Genomic DNA, 23,403 nt, shown 5'->3' on the forward strand with positions numbered 1-23,403 from the left:
ATGAATGAATGAATGAATGAATGAATGAATAACTAAATAATGAATGAATGAATGAATGAATGAATGAATGAATAAATAAATACAACCTATTGGCCTATTTCTTCATCATGATCTCAACGTAGACTTGTACCCATCTGGCTTGCCTTCATGATAAGGGCAATCATTGTTAATCCTATTCAAGAGATCTAATGTCTTCTCTCCAATGTCCCACTCATTATAGATAGGTGGTCTGGTCCAGAAATTGACTGTATCTAACTCCTGATTTTCTTTTCCTGATTATAATAGAGCTAATAAAGCAATACAAAGAAAAAATTTTATACAAAGGAATGTGTGTATCTTGGATTGTTCAGTTACCTAAAGCCAGGAGAAGGGTTTTCTGCCTCAAGATGGCCAAGTCTTTGGAACAAAAGAATTAAACATAATATTTGCTAAAGAGAAATGTGGTAGAATATGTAGGAAGATGGTGAATGAAGATGAACTGCTATTAAATTCTCTCATGCTTCTCTCAGATATACAAGAACATTCCTATTTGAAAGATTTTTTGTGGGTAAATAATACACTGTGCTTACATAAATATAGCAATATACTACATAACATGGAGTATTAACTCTATATGCATATATCTCTATTATATCAAAAGAGCACTAGATGATATCTAATTTTTATAAAACAAGCACAAATCCACACCATTAAAAATAAACATTAGTTTTGCAAAGGGGATATATAAGACCTTTCTAAACCAACTAATAATAAAACCCTCAGCTTATAGCAAACCCTTCTCTTTTTTTACCACAAATTCTTCTGAACTCTAATATTAATCAGATTTCTTTCAGCCTCAGGGTATTATGATTAATAACCCAGCATGACTTGTTTCCTTAGCAAATATTTATTGATCCCTCACTATGTGACTGTCAACAAACTGATGAATTAAACCTCCCTTCATAATCCCGTTGTCAAAATTCATCATTTATTTGTTTAAGTCAGAAGTTTTATGTTGATTTATATGACTTATGTTTATGAATAAGTTAAAATTTGTTTTAAATTCACAACTCTTCCATTTTGCCAAGAGAGATCCAGGCTCAGCCAAGATATTATCAAGGCAAAAGATCTAATTTCAACTAATAAGTATTCATTCATTTTAAAATAATGCAGAAAAGAGACCCCACCTTGGGATGACTCTAGTTAATCTTTTCTGGTTAGGAAATTCAATCTTCAGTTAGAAAAAAATGTACAAACACGTGCCATGCCCAGACATGCACACATACGCGCACATACAAGAATGCTGTCATACAAAACATGAGAGACACCTAACTCTGGGAAACGAACAAGGGGTAGTGGAAAGGGAGGTGGGTGGGGTGACTGGGTGATGGGCACTGAGGGGAGCACTTGGTGGGATGAGCACTGGGTGTTATGCTAAATGTTGGCAAATTGAACTCCAATAAAAAATTTTTAAAAAAAGAATGCTGTCATAAACATTTATAATTTCTTATAAAAATCTTTATTTTGAACATTATTCTTTTCATTGTTCCTCTGCCTGCAAGGCCCTTTCCACCTAATCTATGCTTCTTTCCCTCCTTTCAGTCTCAGGTAAAGGTCACCTCCTTGGCCAGGCCTCCAGGACAATCCAAATTCTGTTGCCTCCTGCCTTTCTCTCCCCCTAATCACAGACACCACTACTATACTGTTGGTTTCCATCATATCATTTGTCCCAAATAATGATTACACAATGTCTACTTGTTTTTGTGTAGACCTTCTCCCCATGAGAAATGCTCTGTGCCTGTCTGCTCACTAACATGCGTTAAGCATCTAACACAGTGCCTTAAACTGTGGGATGGGTGAATGAACTCATCCCCCTCTTAGGATCCAACTTATTCCTTTTTCATGATGCCTGCAGACTAAGTGCCAGCACATGGTTTTTGCTACACACACTCATAATTCACTGTGATCTGTGCACACTTTTAAGTCCACTCCTCTGGACAGAGAGAGAAGGCCAGACTTCTAGGACTCTCTGTGGACTCCCCTAGGGTTTTCCAGAGAATGGACATGCCTTCCATAAACTCAGCTCCTCAGTTATACATATCACAAACCAATGTCCGGGTAAAGCACCATTCCTGATTTACAAGAAAGTTCTGCCTAAGGGAGAGCCTTTTCCACAGCAGACTCATTTTAGCCAAGCCTCGGTCTCCAAGTCTGCAAGGGTTATTATCTCTTGGCCACTGAGGCAGCCTAAAAACTCTCACCCTCGTCTTAGATGTGACATCAAAGCTCTTGGAGTCAAAGAGTGGGGTTAACTTCTTACCTGGAGTCCTTTCTGACTCTGGCTTTCTCAAAAGAAAATTCGGGGGGTTTATTGAGGTCATAGGTTCGGCTTGTTGGCTCAGCAGACACTCCAGCTTTTGCCCCCCTCCTGCTATGAAGGGACACCAATCCTGAGGCCTTGCGGTGCACCTCAAGAGGCACTTTATCTGGAGAGGCCTGCGGCAGGCTTCCTCCCTGCAGGTGCACCACATCCTGAAGCTTGTTCAGCTGGATGCACTTGTTCTGGAGCTCCTCCGTGAGCTCGGCGACGGCCGCTGTCTGCCTCGACAGCTGTTCCCGAAGCTCCTTCAAGTGGTATTCCCGCTCCTGGATCTCAGCCTCCTTCCTCCTCAGCTCTCTCTCCAGCTCTACCACCTTGCTCCGCAGCGCGTGGGTACTGAGGTTCCCCGGGTGGCCATCGGGATGCTTAGGATGTTTGGGTTTCACTGAACCATTTCCCATTTTGCTCAAGGACCTGAGAGAGGGCAGAGAGAGTGGGGAATTACCTGGTGGAGTGTCACCACCCCCCAGCCGCCCCCCAACCCCCGCTTCATTCTGATCGGTTTCATGAATAGAAACACAGCCACTATTGTTTGATAAGCAATAAATTCCCCTTCTTCCAGAAGGAAAGCTATCGACTGATTTCCTTTATGTCTTTATGAGCTGGCACTTGGTTTCATTCTTCCCTGTCCCTTTGATGGCACAGGCGTCACACCTAAGCATTTTGCACAAGTGGCCTGAGTTACCTGCTCTTCTCTCTGGCCGTTGTCCCTGGACAGCTGTCAAATGCATCAAAACCAAAATGCAATCTGGATGTCGGCATGGCAAAGATGCAGCACAAATGAGCAGCTACAGAAGCAGAGGCTTGGACATGTCACCACTCTCCCTGCTCCCCGTGTAGCTACAGCAAGAAACTATTCCCTGATTTATAAAATAGCGCATCTGCATTCTTCCTCTGGATCAGACTGAGTTGCTGTTGCTTAATTAACACCTTTCTCCTGTCGTATATACCTTCTATGTTTTGTTTTTCTGATAGTGCTTGCTGTTAAAAAGTTCTGGGTGGCAGTCACTAGAAAGTAAAGGAGAGGTATGGGAATTCTTTTTTTTAATTTTTTTTTATTTATTCATGAGAGACACAAAGAGAGAGAGAGAGAGAGAGGCACAGACACAAGCAGAGGGAGAGGGAGAAGCAGGCTCCATTCCATGCAGGGAGCCCGACATGGGACTCGATCCCTGGTCTCCAGGACCACACCCTGGACTGAAGGCGGCGCCAAGCCACTGATCCACCCGGGCTGCTCAGGTATGGGAATTCTTTGACATCTTTTATTATATCCTAAAGCCACAGTTGTCCAAAAATGATGATGTGTGGCGCAAGGCTCCATTCTTCTCCTATAAAGAATATTCTCAAGGTAGGCCCCAAAGTAAGTCCCTAACCCAGCAGATCTCAGGATGTGATACATAAATCAGGATTATCAGGGTGGTTTTAGTTGATTCAGAATGGATTTTTTCGTTCAAAGCTATGTGTTTATTTTAACATTGCTTAGAAATATAAATAATTGGCCCCACAAAGTTGTGATTTCTTTGATATTATTGCTTATGTGGAAGATAAATCAGGTATTCAGGTTTACCGAATCCAATTCAATGACATTTTTTTTAAAATCACCTGCAGATAATAAGCACACATGAGCAAAACCAAAAAGGAGAATTTGAAGGGGGAGTTTGGAAAATGCTGCTTTGATTATTTCTCATAAGGTTTAAGTCTTTTTAGGCTTTTTAGTTTAAATATAAACTTGATATTCTGCACTTGCACTTTTTGACAGCCGTAACTCAAGAAGCATTATAACACTTGTAAACTAAGTGTAAATTATTTCTCATTATATAATATCCGAAGAGCTAGATGAAACCTTGTAGTTACATAAACCACACATTCTTGCCTCTCTCTCCCTCCAACTTTCAAACTCAAGGAGAAAAGAAATGCTTAGACTGATTTCATTAGCTCCTCCAGAATAACTGTGACCTCCACCACAATAAAGGCATAGATGGAAAGATGTAAAACAGCCTCTAAATCTCCAGCAGATGCAACCAAATAGCCAATGCACATCGCCTAAGATGGATGGTGCAAAGAGAAAATAAATGTGCTTATAGAAATAATCTTGCAATACCCAGATATTCCTCATAGAATTTGGGTTCAGAGTAGTCATTAATAAACATTAGCCTCCAGAGAATTGCCTTGCTACGTTGCAGAGATGTGGCAGGTTTAACCTTTAAGTTTCTCTTGACTTGGCAGCATTTAATATTCTTATGTATTAAGAATATATAAGGTTGAGGAGACTAGAATTCAAAGAAGTGGCCCTGGACAACCTTGTGTCCAAATAAGTAATTCAGAAGATGTTAGATTGGGACCTAGAAATAAACTTGAATGTGATTATGAATGACAGGCAGGAGATGGGTGCTCCTGGAGGCATCTTAAATTAATATGTGCACAAGTTTTTAACATGTGGCAGTGAGCCATTTTCTAGACATGCTTTTTAGGTCCATGAACAAGCATTCCCAACCAAGGAAGGATGGAGGGAGAGGACTGGTCAGAGGAAAAGGAATTGCCTTATAAAGAAAAATGAACATAAAAACTTTTAAATGTAATATTAAACTCATTTGTTATTCATGAAACCATTGTTTACTAAGACCGAACTAAGTGTCATGTACTATATCAGGGGCATAACTTCATGAATTTGCAATCAAATTTGACAGAGAAAACAGTTCCAGCATTTTAAACATGAAAAGACTTAGAATCATTTTTGCTCTATGTATGGTATTCAAAATATCCTGTTCCAATCCAATAATTTTACAAACTTGAAACACAATTAGGCAGGTGTTAAATTCTCCCAAAACACCAACTCTTCTCTGGTTTTAATGAAGACAGTTCAGAAGCTATATAAATCTTTCCAGCTATTTAGAATTCCAAAGAGGGGTGAAATGAGAGTAACTAACTCATCTTTCAAGTAACTAATTTAAGATATGTAAGTAAATCACTGAATGGCTCAATACTAAGTCTGATTTCTTAGTTCACTCATTTAAATTTTGTTGTTCCTTAAGCTAAGGCTTCAAGTGCTTGGCTTCACAAAACCTAATTAGGTTCACTCTGTTTCTTATATTAGTCACTAAGATAGATAAACTATTTCTCCAAAATGTATTGCTAAGCCACAAGGAGAATATATTGCTAGCAACTCAGGATGTTGCTCCATTGATCTAGCAACTATAGGTTATTAGAGTCATTCTTAGAGGGCAAGACATGATGTAATAAGAAAGGAGCTTGGAGACGAAGATCAGAATTTAACATGAACAATGGAGTCAGGCCAACCAGCATAGAAAACCAATCTGCCCTTTCCCAGCTGTGTGACTTTTGACAAATGACTTAAGAGTCCTGTTTTCCCATCCAGAAAATGGATATAATTATATCCAGCTCATAGGGTTATTATGAAGATTGTGTTTATAAGGTATCCTGCGCAATGTTTGGCACACAGCAGGCACCAAGTAGCTCTTAGAGTGTGTGGCCAGGGACAGGCACTGAGTGTTCCAGGAGGAAACCCCTACAAGAGATCACTGCTGAGTGGAACAAAGTCTGGCATGCTGGATGTCTTCTGGTTAAGAGATCTCTAAAGATGTCAATCATTCCCTGGGGTGAGGGGAACCTTACTCTGCCTGGTTTAGCTCTTCCATTAAGAAAAGAAATGATTGTGGGACAGCCTGGGCAACCTTCCCTGATAAGGGAAACTCCACCTAAACATGGAGACCAGAAATGTCATAAATGACCCAGCCCAGGTTCCAGGACTCCAAGGACTCCACAAGCTTTGTCATTCCCTCACACTGCCCCTACCTATTTTCACATATTGCAGTGTAATCCTTAAGCCAAAGGGGCCTGCCTAAGTATCTTTAAGGACAATAAAAAAACATGGCTCACTGTGAAGGCAGTATTCTTCTGTATCCAGAAACAGGCAAGAGGAGTAGAATGAGCTGTGGCATTTAGCAAGAAGAGAGGAAAAGTATATACAATTTTAAATTATTATTACATTAATTTGACCACTACTTCAGAAATGTCATATATAAGAAGTAACTAGAAAAGATACAGAAGAAGCAAAAATGACTATGAAGTCTCTTGCAGGTGGATTCATACTTGGGAGCCAACGTGGGAGGAATTAGGCTTTGTTGTCTGTTTTTCCTCCAGCCCTAGGGTAGCTTGAAACCAAAATCTTGGCTCTGATCTGGATAATATCTATTTCTCTCTCTCCCCCATCTGGAGTCTGATATAAATATATTTATCTGTAAATATGGGAGATGGTATAGTGCTGGCTAAGGTCACAGAGCCAGAGTCTCAATCAGAGCACTTTCACTTAGTATGTATCTGCCCTTGGCCATGATTTTGGGCTTGAGTGTCAATAACAGAACAGATGGACAGACCCATAGATAAAGCCATGGGCAGATAAAATCACTATGCATATCATGTAGAGTTGTTAAAGGAAATGAGATAAACCATATTAAATATGATTATTATTACTGTTACCATTATTTACCCAACAAAATAACTCATCTTATTAGATAAACTTTTTGATCAAAAAATACGTACTACACGAACACAATATTATAGAAGAACAAAGACAGTGGTGATACACCCAGATTTCAAGACTTACTATTAAAAAAAAAAAAAAAAGAAAAGAAAAACGTACTATAAAGCTGCAGTAATCAAGACAGTGTGATATTAGTGAAAGAATAGACAAATAGGGGAACCCTGGGTGGTGTAGCGGTTTAGCGCCTGCCTTTGGCCCGGGGCGCGATCCTGGAGACCCGGGATCGAATCCCAAGTCGGGCTCCCAGTGCATGGAGCCTGCTTCTCCCTCTGCCTGTGTCTCTGCCTCTCTCTCTCTCTCTCTCTCTGTGTGACTATCATAAATAAATAAAAATTAAAAAAATTTTAAAAAAAAGAATAGACAAATAGACCAATGGTGTATAATAGAGCTCAGAAACAGACCCATATAAATATAGTTAACTGACCTTTGACAAAGGAACAAAAGCAGTTCAATGGAAAAAGGATAATTTTTTAACAAATTGGACATCCATACAAACACACATACACACTTGAATCTAGACGCATCTTCTATCTTTCACAAAAATTATCCTCAAATGTATCAAAGACCTAAGAGTAAAACACAAAACTATAAAATTGCTAGCAGACAATATAGGTAAAAATTGAACTGGTTCCCAGTTTGGTGATGGCTCTTTAGATAAAAAACTGAAAGCACAATCCATGAAAGGAAAAAAGTTGATAAAGTGGACCTCGTTAACATTTAAAACGTCTGCTCTGCAAAGACACTGTTGAGAAAACGCTAGAACAAGCCACAGACTGGAAGAAAGCATTTGCAAAGCACATATCTAATAAAGGACTAGTATCCAAAATATACAAAGAACCCTTAACACTCCACAATAAGAAAACAAACACCCAGTGGAAAAATGGGCAAAAATATAAACAGATACCTCACCACAGAAGATACACACATGGAAAATAAGGATACGAAAAGATGCACAACACTGTATGTCATTAGAGAATCTCAAATTAAGTCAACGGTGAGATACCACTAGACACCTATAAGAATGCTTAAAGGGATCCCTGGGTGGTGCAGTGGTTTGGCGCCTGCCTTTGGCCCAGGGCGCGATCCTGGAGATCCGGGATCGAATCCCACGTCAGGCTCCCGGTACATGGAGCCTGCTTCTCCCTCTGCCTGTGTCTCTCCCTCTCTCTCTCTCTCTCTGTGACTATCATAAATAAATAAAAATGTAAAAAAAAAAAAAAAGAATGCTTAAAATCCAAGCACTGCCAACACCAAAAGCTGGAAATGAGTTTCTTATAAATTGGGAGTTTCTTATAAAGCTATATAATTACATAATGCATCAATCACATTCCTTGGTATTGATTCAACTGATACGAAAATGTATGTCCACACCAAAACCTGCACATAGATGTTTACGGTGGCTTTATTCATAACCACCACAACCTGGAAGCAATCAGGATATCCTTCAATGAATATACAGATAAACAAACTGTGGTATACCTACACAGGTATTACTCAGGGTTGAAAATTAGTAATGATCAAGTCATGAAAAGACATGCAGGAATTTTAAATACCTATTGCTAAGTGAAAGAAGTCAATCTGGAAAATCCACACAGCACATGATTCTAACTATATGACATGCTGGGAAAGATAAAACTTAGAGACATTAAAAAGATCAGTGGTTGCAGGGACTTGGGAAGATGGAGAGAGGTCTGAATAGGAGAAGCACAGAGGAATGTGGGGGCAGTGAAACTACTGTGTGATGCTGTGACGGTGGACACACGTCTTATACAGTTGTCCAAACCTATAGAATGTACAACACAAAGAATGAACCGTATTGTAAACTAGGCACCTTAGTTAATAATCATGTATCAATACTGGTTCAACAGTTATAGCAAATGAAGGACACTGATGCAACATGTTAAGAATAGGGGACCATGGAAGTGGGGTGGAGGGTCAAGGGAGCATATGGAAACTCTCTGTGAGCTTCATCTAATTTTTTTATAAATCTAAAACTGCCCTAAAAACTAAAGTCTATTAATTTTTTTTAAAAAACCCACATATTAAGGAGTGAATGAAAAAAAAAAAAAGCCAATAGCATATTCAGGAAACAGGCTGAAATGCACGATGGGAGGAAGAGTAATGAGACATGAAAAGTGTAGTGGAGGAATAAGATGCTGAAGAACTTCATATGGCATGTTATGGTATCTGCCTTTTTGTGCAGGTCAGGTTTTTTTTCAAGTTATATGGTCAGATTTGTCCTTGAGAAAAAAAAATAATTTTCTTGGCCATAAATATGGAATGAAGGGAAAGGAGTTTAGAAGGAGAGAAACAAACTAAGAGGTTATTGCACCAATTCAAGTAAAAGGTGATGAGGACAGGGTAATGCCAAAGTCCCAACCCCATTCTCATGTCTTGAACTTCTTGAACTCAAGATCAAAATGGACCAACTCCACGGTAGCCAGAAAAGAAAGACATGATCACCAGGAATTTGGTAAAAACTATGGCCATAGGCAACTCTGCAATTTCCTTCCCTTCAGTGAATATGAAAAGTAATATCGATTCTCTTTTTTTGATGTGGGAAGTTTACCCTGAAATCAGAGGACTGAATTACACAGGTTTTTATAAATAGTCTTCTAAGTCTATATGAAACTGATGAATTTGGTGCTATCCTTAACTTTGTTTCACCCAAGTTCTTTTATAAAATAATTACCCTTGCTAAATATACAAATTCTTGCTGTTCTCCCTGGAGCAAAGCACAAAGAGCTGCCCTTGTGAGCACAGCTCAATTCCCTATCAATGCCACAATTAAAAGCATCTGCCCATCTTGTGACTGATGACCTGGGGCTCAGTTTTGAATCTACTGTGTGTTTTCTCTACCCACAGCATATTAGTTTGGAGAGTAATCTTCTCTTATCAGGCAGTCATATGAGCTTCAGTTTCAGCTACTCCAGAGGTTGACTATCTCTTTGAAGTGCCTCTCCACCCAACAGAATGTTCACAGTGATTTTTACAAATGCCACATAGCCTATATTTTCACCGTCAAATGTGATGGTATTCCATTTAGCTATTTTTGGGTGCTAGAGTATCAGATACACAGGCCAAGACAGAGAAAATGTAATTTTATAGGTGTAGGTCAGAAGATTATAGCTGATGGAATTTGAGTGGTGATAAGAAGAAAGAGAACAAAGATTTGGAATTTTCCATTGTGGTAACTAAGTAAGAAGTGATGTCATTAACCAAAAGGAGGAGCAGATTGGAGAGATAAGACAATGAGTTTAATTTTGTACATTCTCAGTTTGAAGGACCTGTGGAGACTAATGTGGAGGAGTTCAGTAGGCAGTAGACATGAGGGACTAGAAAATCAGGAGGGGGAGCTGAAAATATGGCTCTGATAGCCTAAGTAGAGGTTGAAGCTGAAGTAGTAGGTGAAAATGCCCGGGAGACTGGCAATGAGGAGAGGAAAAGTATCCTGGCCTATATGACATGTGAAAGAAAAACCAGAGATACCATAAGAAGAAGCTATTGCTTTGGTAAAAGTGAGAGGGTATGAATGGATTCATGGTAAAAAAGAAAAAAAATTTTTTAAAAAGGGCATGATGGGAGGAATCCTGCAGGGGCTACATCTCAATGTGGTGAGTAAATGGGTGTACAGAGGGACATAAAAAAAAAATGATTCCAATATTTTGATCTTAGAAGGCTTGGAAGAAGGTAATACTGTTAACTCATTCATTCATTCAAAAATGAAGAGAGCACCATCTACGGGGGCGTACTGTGACACTGAAGTCCGGGGAATGAGTGAGTATGCTTTATGGAGACAGTGCTGGAGCTGAATTTATCTATGTTGAACGTGAGATGCCTGAATGTCATCAAGGTAGAAATGTCTAGCAGGTAGTGGCAAAAAAAAAAAAAAAAAAAAAAAAGGAAGGTCAAGGTAAGAGACTGCTTTACAGAGATAAGAATTTGAAATCTCATTAGTAGGTGCAATTACTCAGGGAGAAAAAAAAGGAATGCCTCTGTGGTTATATATGTACATCTAGATAATACCTGTGGATAGTACTTATAGAAGAAGAGGAAGAGGAGGAAAAGTAAAACACAAAGATGGGGAAGGAATAGTTGTCCAAAAAGAAGCTCTAGGAAAAGTATCACAGAGACCAGGAAGATGAGATTTTCAAGAGGTGAGCAGGCTGCTGTTCACATCCCACAGATACTCCAAAGCAAATTAAATCAGAGGGAAAAGCATGGAATTTAGCTTCTCACACAAGAGTTGGGATAGAAATCTGATTACAGAGGACCGTGGGAAGAGCTGACGTTGACAGTAGGGACTTCAAGATGGTATCTTGGTTCAGGAAACGGATTTTTAGAACAGTGGAAACTTGAGAGTATTTGTAAGCCCAGAATAATGAACCAGGGAGGACAGAGAAAATGAAAACACAGGAGAAGAGGGAATAATTGATAGGAAAATGGCCTACAGGAAGCAAGACAATATGGGATCAAAAGATTTGGGCAACATCCAAGCAACATATGCCTTCACTGTGCAGTGAATTAGCCTCGCTTGTCAGGATTCCAGAAGACTAGAGTTAAGTATTTCACATGGAACAGGCAGATCTCTGTGCACCATCGTTTTACGTTGTTTATTCTCAGTGACACACTGTCTCCGTGCAGAGAGAATGGCCTCTAATCCTCCAAAGAGAATTCTCCACTATATTAACTCCTCCTTTCCTGTGTCAAACTAAGCAGGAGTGCTGGCATCACATACCGTGTGCCATGTGGGATGATCGCCTTGTCTAGGAGGAGTCAGATAGAAACCTGCAAAGAAAAGAGAGGATAATTTCCAAGGAACAGGGGCGGGGGGGGGGGGGGGGAGGCAGCTGTATGTTGCTCCCTTCCTTTATAAAAAAAAAAAAGCCCCCAGGAACTTCCCAGAACAAGGTGAAGATCCGAGAAGCCCAAGACTTCCATCCGACCTCGCCACCTGTTAATTCTGCCTGACTTGTTCCTTCTCTCCTCATCTCTTGGCCTCAACGGCCACCCATTTGCACCCTAGTTCTTCTCAAACTTGAACCCACTGCTTTCGCTCTCACCCCCTAAGTGGATGGTTGATTGCTTTTGTTTGCTTGCTCCTGTTTCCTCACTGGGAAATGCAGAGCAAGCAACGTGACAGCGCCTCGCGGCGCGGGGAGCGCCACAGAACCCCCACCCCGGTTCACAAGGACCCCAACGTCCTTGCCCGCCCGAGGACTAGTCCCCCTGCAGCCTCGCAGGGCTGGCCCAGGAGCGCACGCCCCGACCGCCCGGCCCCGGGCGCCCGTCTCCAGCGCGGCTCTGCTGGGCTCGGGGGTGGGGGGACGCCCCGAGGCATCAGTCCCCACTGGGGCCGGGCTCTCCCCTCCCGCCGCGAGCCAAGCTCCTTAAAATCCGGGAGCAGGCGGACGCGAGGCGCGCACACTTCCACACGCGGCTCGGGCTCGGGCACGAGGCGGCGGGGGTGGGCCGGAGGCGCCCGGCGCGCCCCGCACGCACAGCAGCCCCACGCGCGCTCCCCGCCCGCGTCCCCGCCCGCGCTCCCCCGCGCCCGCACCTCACCGCGCAGCCGGGTAACTTTCCAGGGGCGCAGCTGGTCACGGTGGCGCCGCCGAGTCCCGTCCGCCGCCCTCCCCAGCCGCCCGCGGCGCCCGAGCCAGCGCGGGGCAGCTCAGGGGGCTCGGGCGGTGCGCGGTGCGCGGGGGGCGCGGGGCGCGGGGAGCGCGCGGGGGGCGCGGGGGGCGCGGGGCGCGCAGGGCGCGGGGCTGGCGGCGCCGAGGCTCCGGCTACGCTGCGGGCTGGAGCTGCGGAGGCTCGGGTGCTGCCGCCTGGCTCCCTCGGCGGGGGCCGGTGCCGAGCAGACGCGCAAAGAGGGAGGGAGGGACAGAGGGAGGGGAGGAGGAGAGGGAGGGGGAGGGTCAGCGGGGCTACTGCGGGGAAGAGCCGGGAGCCCGCTTCCCGAGAGGTGGGGGCACCCGCGCGCGCCCACACGGGCCCCAACCTTTGCTCCCGAGAGCAGCCCGCACTTTAGACCCCATGCCCTCCGCAGCCAGGCCGCCCAAGTGGGGAGATAACACCGTGGTTGTAAAGCTTTTTTTTTTTTTTTTTTTTTTTAATGTCATTATTATTTCTATTTCAAATGTGTGGGACTTGGGGACAGGAAAGTTCAGGGACGTGTTCCTTTCCCTGCCCTCCGGCCTGCTTCCCTGCAAGCTCGCCGCCACCTCGCCCTCCCTCCCAGAACGCCAACAGGGGCACACAGGCTGGACGCGCTCGCCTCGCCTCGCCTCCTCGCCTGGCCTCGGTCACGCAGATGCCCTTCCAGGAGACAGGTGACCCCGGAGGAGCTTGGAGACGCGCTCCTCCCGGACTCTGGGGCCCTAACTTCATCCAGGTTGCCGATTCCCAGGATGCCGGGGCCAGTGGCTTCAAGGGACGGAGATGATACCTGCGGGAATCTGTAGGTCCTTTAGCAGGAAGCTTTCTTGATCCACCGCTGCTACTGCTGTCCCAGTCGCCTTCTTGATTACATGTTTTGTTTTGTGGGGTTCCCCCCCCGCCAGGCTTGCATTAAGGTTTTCTAAATATATATATATATATATATATATATATATATATATATATATATATATATACCCCACCGCATTATTTGCCGTGCTCTGGAGTTGTGAGATCTTCGTGTGGCTTTTCCCCTTTCCTTCTGCCCCCAGAGGAATTTCACTGGCACATCCACCACAGACAAGGGCAGTTTCTGTGTTGAGGAATGGGAAGTACAGTGAGGTTGTATTTTTCACTGTGCCACTAGAGATGTCGGAACCCTACTCTCTTGGGGTTTAAATAAACCACATGGTGGCAATGGGACTCGTGTAACACTGGTCTGCTCTAGTACATACATAAACTTATATAGAAACGAGGCCCACGTAAAATATGTTGAATGGGGCCATTACATTTTAGAGAAGGAAGAATGTAGTCCTGTTTGGTTTTTTTGTGCTAACTGAAAAGAAAAATAAGCAAAAGTACAAAGTACTTTTTCATGAGCATATGTGAGAGTCTTTCCATTTTATGCAGGCCTCAAAACAGCCCAACTAGAAGAGATGGTCTTGGGAAGAATTCCACAGGAAAAGGAAAAATAATTAAGTCATTTTTAAGTCACTGTAATAATGAACTAAGTCCATAGAATGGATTTTGACGAACAGTTTAACAGTAAGAAGGAAATCAGACTTTCAAAGTTCTTATATTCATTTAGTCCATTGGGGGTGGGGGGGAGGAGAATGAATTGCTGATTAATGGGTTCACATTTTTTTAATGAAATGGAATAAAAATATCAGAGTACATCATGCATAGTAACAATAAATATGCTCTGTATATCTTTCGTTTCAGTTAAACGTGTATATGTGTATATTGGGTCAACCATGTGAGATATATTTTCTTCCTGTTCCTTGAGGCAAAAGCTTGAAAACTGTAGAAGTACTGCTGTTGCTCAGGGTCACCCATCTAGTCAGAGTTTGAGAGGGGACGTAAGCTCCTTCCCAGAGATCCTGTCCTCTGGCAACAATACTGTGCTGAGCTGTGAAGAACAAGGAGGATGGTGAGGAGGAGAAGGAGAAAAGTGACCATGTTTGAGCCTTTTCATTTTTTCAGCAAATGTGTTTAAGCAGCTCCTATGCATCCGGCACAATGATACACTCTGGGAATTCAATGATGAATAAAATCAACATATGATCTTGGCAATGTTCAAATCTACAATCCAGTAGGGGGATGGGGAAATCAGACATCAAACCAATAAACACAGAAGTAACATACATGCCAAAAGTGCCATGCAAGAAAATGATATGATATGAGAGCAAAAAAGAAAATGAAGTTATTGTCTAGATGCAGAAGGCTGGAATTAATAATTAAGCTAGTTTAAAAGATCTTAAATGGTAAGGAAATTTACTGTTTCATACGGCTAGAAGTCCCAAGGTTGAGAGGCTCTCGCTGGTAGATTCAGCACCTCAGTGATGTCAGGATAGGCCCGGGGCAGTTGCTGTTACTCCCCCTTCTAGCTCCAGCACACCAACTCTGAACCAAGGTCTGCTCCCCTCCACTGTGGCCCCAGGACGGCTGGAGCAGCCCTTTTACCACAGATAATCCTGACAAAACCCAATAGTAGCAGAGTGTGTCTCTTTTCAAGAGTGAGCAAATCTTTCTTAGAATCTCCCAGTCAACCTCCTCTCACCTGTCATTAGTCCAAACTGAGTCCCATGTCTACACCCAAACACTAAGCCTGGAAGGAGGGTTACCAACATTGACTTAGGCTCTTCCGAATTTGCCCTTGAACTTTTCAAAATTGCATCCTTTGAGGAGTTGATACTCAAACAAAAAGGAGAAAGCAATGGATGTTGGGTAGGTAATCTAGAGTCTGCTAGGGGGCTCCAGGATGACTTCTTTGAAAAAAAAAAAAAAACATTTAAAACATAGGATGAGTAAGAGTTAGCAAGGGATGAGGAGGAGGATCCTTCAGACAGAGGGAATGACAGGTGTGGTCTGACTGCCACGTGTGAAAAGCATACATGCAATTTCTCATTTACTATATCAATCCCAAGAGATAAGCCAACTTCAGGAAGCAAACTCAGAGTGTTAAGTAACTTGATCAAGTTCACAGAACTAGGAAATTGCAGAGCTGATCTATCTTATTCCAGAGCCTAAATCTTCATTTCTCCTACTAAGAGAGTGAGAAGCCAAAGTCCCCGGGACTAAAGGTCACTGCCTGAGGAACACAGTGTCCTCCAGGACACCTCTGCGAGGTTTCTCTGGGCCTACTGGTGGTGCAGGATGGGTATTCATGAATAAACTCTCTCCTACTGAGTATGCCTCTGCTCCACTGCGTGTCATGGTCTCTGCCAAACACTGTCACCAGAGCACTAGGGTTATCATGGCCTCAAAGCTCAGAGGTAGTACATGGAGACGTGGAGGGTAAAATGCAGGTCTTCGTGCTACATGCATTTCGGGAAAGTATCCAAGCAGCCTTGAATTTTACAAGAATCTCTCGATTTTTCTTACTTTCCCTTTGTCACAGGGACCTGCATCCAAGGGACTGAGCTGGAAGCAGACAACAGTAGTGCTTCCATGCTGAACACAGACTCCCAGGCCCCTGCATGACTAAGTTCTGGTTCAAACTCATCCAGCCTGAATCCTTAAAATATCTCACAGGAGGCTCCATAGTTGTCCTGGCACACAGACTTCCGTCAGGCCACCCCATCACACCAGCCTTCTTGCTCACTGTGTGGAAGCCCCAGCTCAGAGCAATCTCATGCTCAAGCTGAGCTCTCTCTTATGAATCACCAGAAGATCTCCTGAGGATGTGAGAGGGCCAAAACCAACATACAGTTCCTCACCATCTCTTCAGTTTTCCTCTCCTCTCTCCTTTCCTCTTTCATTTGTCTTTTGGCTTATTTATCCTATTGCACTGACCCCACAGGCAGCCGTTTCTGTTGTATTAGGTCTCTGTGCCCTTCATATTAGCTTTGCCAAACCCTGACCCAGGAGCAAACTACCTTTGCCATGGGTGTTCCTGCTCTCCAGGTGCCAGCATCACTAGATACAGTAACCAAATGGGGTCAACTGATTCCACTGCCTTTTTTTTTCTGCCTCCAACCTCCCTGAGGCCAACAATGCTTCTATTCACCTCAAGGCCATTTATTTCTTCCATGATGTCTCAGTGATGCTGCAGGATAGTGGCTTTGTCCTCTAGGATCCCATAGGAACATGCTGCCCAGAGTCACAAGTACCTGGTGACTGACTGACGGTCTCTCTTACTGGACTTAAGCACGGGGGCTTGGCGGTGTTGATTCTTATATCTTCAGAACGTACGGAGCTCAAATCTTTAAGATGTAGAAAACAATCCCAAAATTCCACTTTTCAGTCTATTGCCTCGATTTTATAAATACATACATATATACATACATAAAATCTTTTTTAAAAAATTGCTTCCCAGGATACTAGTGACTTGAGAAGGAACCCTGCACTCAGTGCCTCTCCTTCCTTGGTGGAGTTCATTACTGTCATCACGCAATCTTGCAGGCCCAGTTCTGGGGGCAACATTCTCCATTCCAGTCTTGTCTCTTTAAGGGGACAATGGCCCCCACTCTGAATTGACCCATCTCTTGCCCATGTTCTCCTTGAATGTCCTACCTCCTCCATCCCACTTCCACACATTTTCCATTTTCCCAGGATTCTGCCCTTACTCTCTCCTTCCCTCCCATTCCTACACTCTCTCATTCTCATCATAGCTTCACTCATTACTCTTAGGTGTATGCCTTCAGAACTCCCACAAGACTGCACTTTATGTCAGCCCTTTTTATGGTGTTTGTCACTCTCCACTTTGTATTATTGTTATCTCTCTATATTCCTCATCACCCCAGATTCACTGTAAACACCTAGAAGTGATGGTTCATCTGATTCATCTTTGCTGTGTCTCTCACAGCACCCACAGCAGGAGCAAATCCTAGAGATAGAGTGAGCTTTGACTTATTACCCAGAAGAATTAGTTTTCCACAATTCTATGGAAAGAATCTGAAAGAAGTTCTTGGGTTTCCTTCTGGAATAAAAACAATTGTTTGAAATAATGACCAATTAATTTACAAATTAATAATCTGCCTAATTAACAGTTAAGAGTAAGTTTTACTATAAAAGACCACCATATACATACATTTCGTTTTGCTTTTCTATGCACACACTGAATTTCAGTCCATAGTGTGTTGACTTTCCTAAACAGTACTTGTTTTTCTAGTTAGGGGTGCTCAATAAATAATACAACCTATGTATATTAATTATGCACTAAATTCACCGTGTTTGGAATCCCACTATCCTGTGTTATTTCAGCCAACATAGACCATCCATCCAATGCTTTGACCTTGCAACTCCTTAGTCCTCAAATCCAATATCCTTCATTTCCAGTCAGCTTCAGCCATCCACACCCAGTCACATCTGGAATCTCCTCTAAAAGCACTGATTCAGATAGTATATGTGCACCTCAGGTCAGCTCAGCCCTGCCTGCCCCCAAGAGTTTAGCCCTTTGCCTTGCTTCTCAGACACAATGGTCATAACAGTGCTTTGTGCTATTCTCATAGTTGTAAAGCTTAGGCCAACACTGCCACTGACCTCAGCCTCCTCTAGAGTGAGAAACAGACCAGCATGGCCTCTGTGTCACCCACTGTAGAGGTAGCCTAAGCTATTCCAACTCTCAGGTCTGACCTGTCTATGCCCACAGAAGCTCCAGCTTCCCTAGCTACTACCTAGAAGGGTCCCAAGACATAGCCTAGAAATATAGTAGAATTACTTCCCTGCGGAGTCAACTTTGACCATTGAGAGACAGGGGCCACAAAGAAGCCGACAGATAATTGCTCCCTTCCTGCCCACCCAAGAACTGGTCAGAGATGCAGTAGTTCTGTACTTCTGGCTGCCCTGGTATGACTTAGAGACCAACTTTGTTTTCTAAAGATTCTGTGGACAACATGGTAATGTACCACCTTGAATTCGCCTTTTCTACTTCTCTCCCTCATTTCCCTTTCTCCCTTACTCCTGCTTCCTTAAGATAGCACCCCCTAAGAATTAGCAGTAAGCTTTGCCTCAGGCTCTGTTTTCTAGAGAGAGAACCCAGACTAAGATAAGATGGTACACTCTGTGACCACAGCCTTCCATCCTTCAAGTTTTTTTGCTCAATTTAAAGTGACCTCTAATTCCTTGACTCTATTTCCTCTCTGTCTTTATCCAACTTCTTACTCAGTTTAGTATGCAGTGTATATACTGAATATATACTAAATATTACTGCATTTCAAACTATATCACAAAGTTATAGTCATTAAAATAGTACAGTATTGACATAAAGACAGACACCTAGATCAATGGAACAAATAGCCCAGAAATAAACCCATGCTTATATGGTCAGTTAATTTACAACCAAGGAGCCAAGAATATACAATGGGGAAAGGATAGTCTCTTCAGTAAATGATGCTGGGGAAAACTGAACAACAACATGCAAAAGAATGACATTCAAACACTATTTTGCACCACACGCAAAAATTAACTCAAAATGAACTAAAGGCTTGAACATTAGTCCCGAAATGTAAAACTCCTAGAAGAAAACATAAGCAATAAGGTCCTTGACATAGGTCTTGGCAATGGTTTTTTAATCTGGAACCAAAAACAAAAGCAACAAAAGCAAAAATAAATAGCTGGTACTACATCAGATTAAAAGGCTTCTGCACAGCAAAGGAAAACCATCAACAAAATAAAAAGGCCACCTAACAAATGGGAGAAAATATTTGCAAATCATATATCTGGTGAGGGGCTGATATGATATCCAAAATATATAAAGAGTTCATACAACTCAAAAACAGAAAAAAGGGGGGGCAGAAAATCTGAAAGATGTTTTTCCAAAAAAGACATCCAGATAGCCAAAAGGTACATTAAAAATATGCTCAACATCATTAATCATCAGGGAAATGCAAATCAAAACCACAATAAGATAGAGGTGCCTGGGTGGCAGAGTTGGTTGAGTGTCAGATTCTTGATTTTGGCTCAGGTCCTGCTGTCAGACTTATGAGATTGAGCCCTACATGGAGCTCCATGCACAGCATGGAGTCTGCTTAAGATTCTCCCCCTCTGCCCCCTCCCTTGTACTCATTCTGTCTCCTCTCCCCAATAGACAGATTTTTAAATGAAAAAAAAAAAAAACACAATAAGATAACACCTTACACCTGTTAATGCCTATTATCAACAAGACAAGAAACAACAAATGTTGGTGAGGATGTGGAGAAAAGAGAATCCTTGTGCACTGGTGGTGGGAATGTAAATTAGTGTAGCCACTATGGAAAACAGTATCTAGTTTCCTTTAAAAATAAAAAATAGCACTACCATATGATCCAGCAATTTAATTTCACTTCTAGGAATTTTTCCAAAGAAAATGAAAACACTAACTTGAAAAGATATATGCTCCCCCTGCCATGTTCACTGTAGCATTATTTGTGATAACCAAGATATAGAAACAGCCTAGGTATCCATTTATAGTTGAGTGCACAAGGAAACTGTGGTATGTGTATAACACACACACACACACACACACACACACACACACACACTGGAATATTATTCAGTCATAAAAAAGAAGGGATTTTCCTTTTGTAATAATGATGGACTTCAAGCACATGCTAAGTGAAGTTAGAGAAAGACATTTAAATACTGTATTATTTCTCATGTGGATGAAAGAAAGAAAGAAAGAAAGAAAGAAAGAAAGAAAGAAAGAAGAAGAAAGAAAGAAAAGAAAGAAAAGAAAGAAGAAAGAAAGAAAGAAAGAAGAAAGAAAGAAGAAAGAAAGAAAGAAAGAAAGAAAGAAAGAAAGAAAGAAAGAAAGAAAGAAAAGAGGAAAAATCATAGATACAGAGAATAGATAAGTGGTTTCCAGAGGTGACAGGGAAGGGAGTGGGAGAAATAAAAAAATAAATGCAGTCTAACTGTATTTTTTGACACAGCATATATGTGTACATGGATCTATATATTTTTTAAAGTATTCAGTGCATTATTTCACACTCTTGGTAGCTTTCCCTAACAATGCATCCTGCAAAAGCTGGACAAAGCTTCCATCTTGGCAGAAATCCTTTTGTCACCTTCTCTTCCTTATATTTGGACAGTGAGTACTAAAGAAGCAAGACAGTCCTGTTCTCATGGAAATCTGGGTCCATGATAGAAGCATTCTAGAGAAATATCTTGCACGATTTACTCAGGTCAAGAATATGCATAACCTAATGATAATTCCACTTCTGAGTATACTAGATATCCCAGAGAAATTCTGACATAGGTCCATATGGAGACACGTTCAAGGATATTTATTGAAGCTTCTTTTGTGTTGTTATGGTTAGGGACTAGAAGATTAGGTAGGGGAGGATCCTTCTCTGGGAGGAAAAATATGTAAGTTATTGGTGGATATATGCCATAGAATATTATACAACACTTAGGAGCAACAGATTTGATATTAACAAAGCAAAATGATATGCCTTAAAATATAGTATCTAATGGAAAATGGAAAAAATATAATGAGATGCATGTATATAACAATACCCTTTGCATAAATCAAAATTATACGTAAAATAGAATTACATATATTTTATATATACACATACAAATAGAGATACAAAATTAGGACATTGGTATGTTTGCCTAACGGGAGTGGGAGAAGGGGAATGGGAGTGGAGTATCTGAATAAAGGAAATAGTAAGGGGGAAGAGGAGGGAGGAGAGACAGAGAAAAAGCAAACAAATGCAAGAGACATTTTTCACCATCAACAAATACTATAATGATGATTGGACAGAAGGCTGTAGGTTGGATGTGGAGGACTACGTCTGAGACTTGGTCAGAGACGATCTCTCAGAATAGGGAACCATGTGAGTAAACTCTAAACGATGAAGAAAACCCACATATGGAGATGTAGAGGAAGGACGTGCCAGGCTGAGAGAACCACAAGTGCAATGGCCAGGAGGCCAGAAGGAGCTTGGTGAGTTTTAGGGGCAGAAGGAAGGCTGCTGTGGCTAGAATGTGTGAGCGTGGAAGAACCTGATGCCAGATAGGTCAGTGAGGGTGAATTTATGACCAGATGTAATGAAGAGTCAGGTTTTATGCCACTATAAATTCCTTTTTTTTTTCTTTTTAGATTTTATGTATTTATTCATGAGATACACAAAGAAAAGCAGAGACAGAGGCAGAGGGAGAAGCAGGATCCCAAGACCCTGGGATCACGCCCTGAGCCAAAGGCAGACACTTAACCACTGAGCCACCCAGGTGCCCCTCCGCTATAAATTCTTGATACCAGTCTCATCTGGGTAAAAAAGACTCTCCGATAATCCTGCTGAATTTAGCTAGTGAGCCTTCTTTCTAATATAATAAAAATAGCTTATCTTTTCCTCTTTCTTCAAACCTTTATCTCACCACCCTTATTGGTGGTAGTTGGTCTTACTGACTCTTCAGAGAAAGGACAATGATAACAGTGGCTATGGACTGAATTGTGTCCACTGCCTCCAAATTCATATGTTCAAGTCCTAACTCCCAGTACTCTTATGTGTATCATATATATATATATATATATATATATATATATATATATAAGAAACTAAAGTTTCTTTCACCTTATTGTGCATAAGTATGTATATATTTATATATTTTTTATATTTATACTTATATTTAAGTTTCTCCCATCTTAAGCAAGAGTTTCTCTTTTTTTAACATTTTATTTATTCATGAGAGACAGAGAGAGGGCAGAGACACAGGCAGAAGGAGAAGCAGGCTCTGTGCAGGGAGCACGATGCGGGACTTGATCCCAGAACTCCAGGATCACACTCTGAGCCAAAGGTAGATGCTCAACCACTGAGCCACCCAGGCGTCCCCGCAAGGGCTTCTTCCATTGTATCTTGTATAGCTCCTCCTCAAATTTCCCAACACCCACACTTACTGTCTTTATTTCCTCTGTCATTCCTTTGATTTTTAGTGTACCAGTTTCTTTTTTTTTTAATTTTTTAAATTAATTAATTTATTTATGATAGTCGGAGAGAGAGAGAGAGAGAGAGAGAGAGAGAGGCAGAGACACAGGCAGAGGGAGAAGCAGGCTCCATGCACCGGGAGCCCGACGTGGGATTCGATCCCGGGTCTCCAGGATCGCGCCCTGGGCCAAAGGCAGGCGCTAAACCGCTGTGCCACCGAGGGATCCCCTAGTGTACCAGTTTCTTAATGCTGCTGTAACAATTACCACAAACTTAGGAGCAACTAACAACACATACTTATTTTCTTAGCATTCTTGAGGTCAGAACTCTTAAGACTGAGCTAAAATCGAAGTGTCATCAGGGCTTCATTCCTTCTGGAGGCTCGAAGGGAGAATCTGTGGCCTTGCTTTTATGAGGCTCCCGGTCCCCTTCTATCTTCAAACCCAGCATCTTAGCATCTTCAAAACTCTCTCTGACTCTGATCCTCTTGCCTCCCTCTTTCACTTATATGGACTCTAGTGACTACACTTGGCCCACCCATGTATTCCAGGGTACCTCCTCATCTCAAAACCCTTAACTTAATCCATCTGCATGCAAAGTTCTTTTTGCCATTTAGGTACAACCTCACAGGTTCTGGAAATTAGGACATGGACTTTTAGGGAGGTTGTTATTCTGTCTACCTCACTCAGTAATCTAGTTTCCCACCGCTCTACCAAAAATACTTTCTCCTAGGTCACTGACAACCTCCATATTTCTAGTTTCCTTAGAAATACATCTGTTTCAGTTGACCTATCAGCAGCACTGCATGCAGCTACTTCATTTCTTCACAGAGCAGCAGCCCCACTGAGCACATATTCTCCATGGTTTCTCTGCTTCTTCACTAGCTGCTCCTTCTCAAGCTCCTTTCCCAATGAGTCTGCCTCTAACCATAAGTGTTCAAAGTCCTTGCTACATCTGGCGAGGTTGTTTTT

The 23,403-nt window shown here is 42.2% G+C and overlaps 1 protein-coding gene and 1 long non-coding RNA gene across 4 annotated transcripts in view; one reads left to right on the forward strand and one right to left on the reverse strand.

Moving 5' to 3' along the window:
• Nucleotides 1-12,499, reverse strand: part of PRKG2 (protein kinase cGMP-dependent 2) — a 99,514-nt gene extending 87,015 nt beyond the window's left edge. The window contains exons 1-2 of one of the 3 annotated variants that reach the window (XM_049105011.1): nucleotides 12,481-12,499; nucleotides 2,300-2,773 (exon numbers count right to left, since the gene is read on the reverse strand). In XM_049105011.1, the coding sequence (XP_048960968.1) occupies nucleotides 2,300-2,760 (461 nt within the window). In that variant the 5' untranslated portion in view covers nucleotides 2,761-2,773; nucleotides 12,481-12,499. Of the gene's footprint in view, nucleotides 1-2,299; nucleotides 2,774-11,658; nucleotides 11,701-12,480 lie in introns of those variants that run through there. The other 2 variants (XM_035709754.2, XM_035709755.2) reach the window with 2 other exon arrangements.
• LOC125754200 (uncharacterized) lies at nucleotides 10,125-14,654 on the forward strand. Its single transcript, XR_007407800.1, has 2 exons — nucleotides 10,125-10,534; nucleotides 14,304-14,654. It is a non-coding gene; the product is annotated as an uncharacterized LOC125754200 (long non-coding RNA).
• The last annotated feature ends 8,749 nt before the right edge of the window (nucleotides 14,655-23,403 follow it).

The sequence above is a fragment of the Canis lupus genome, chromosome 32 (assembly GCF_003254725.2).
Source record: "Canis lupus dingo isolate Sandy chromosome 32, ASM325472v2, whole genome shotgun sequence".
Classification (NCBI taxonomy): Eukaryota; Metazoa; Chordata; class Mammalia; order Carnivora; family Canidae; genus Canis; species Canis lupus.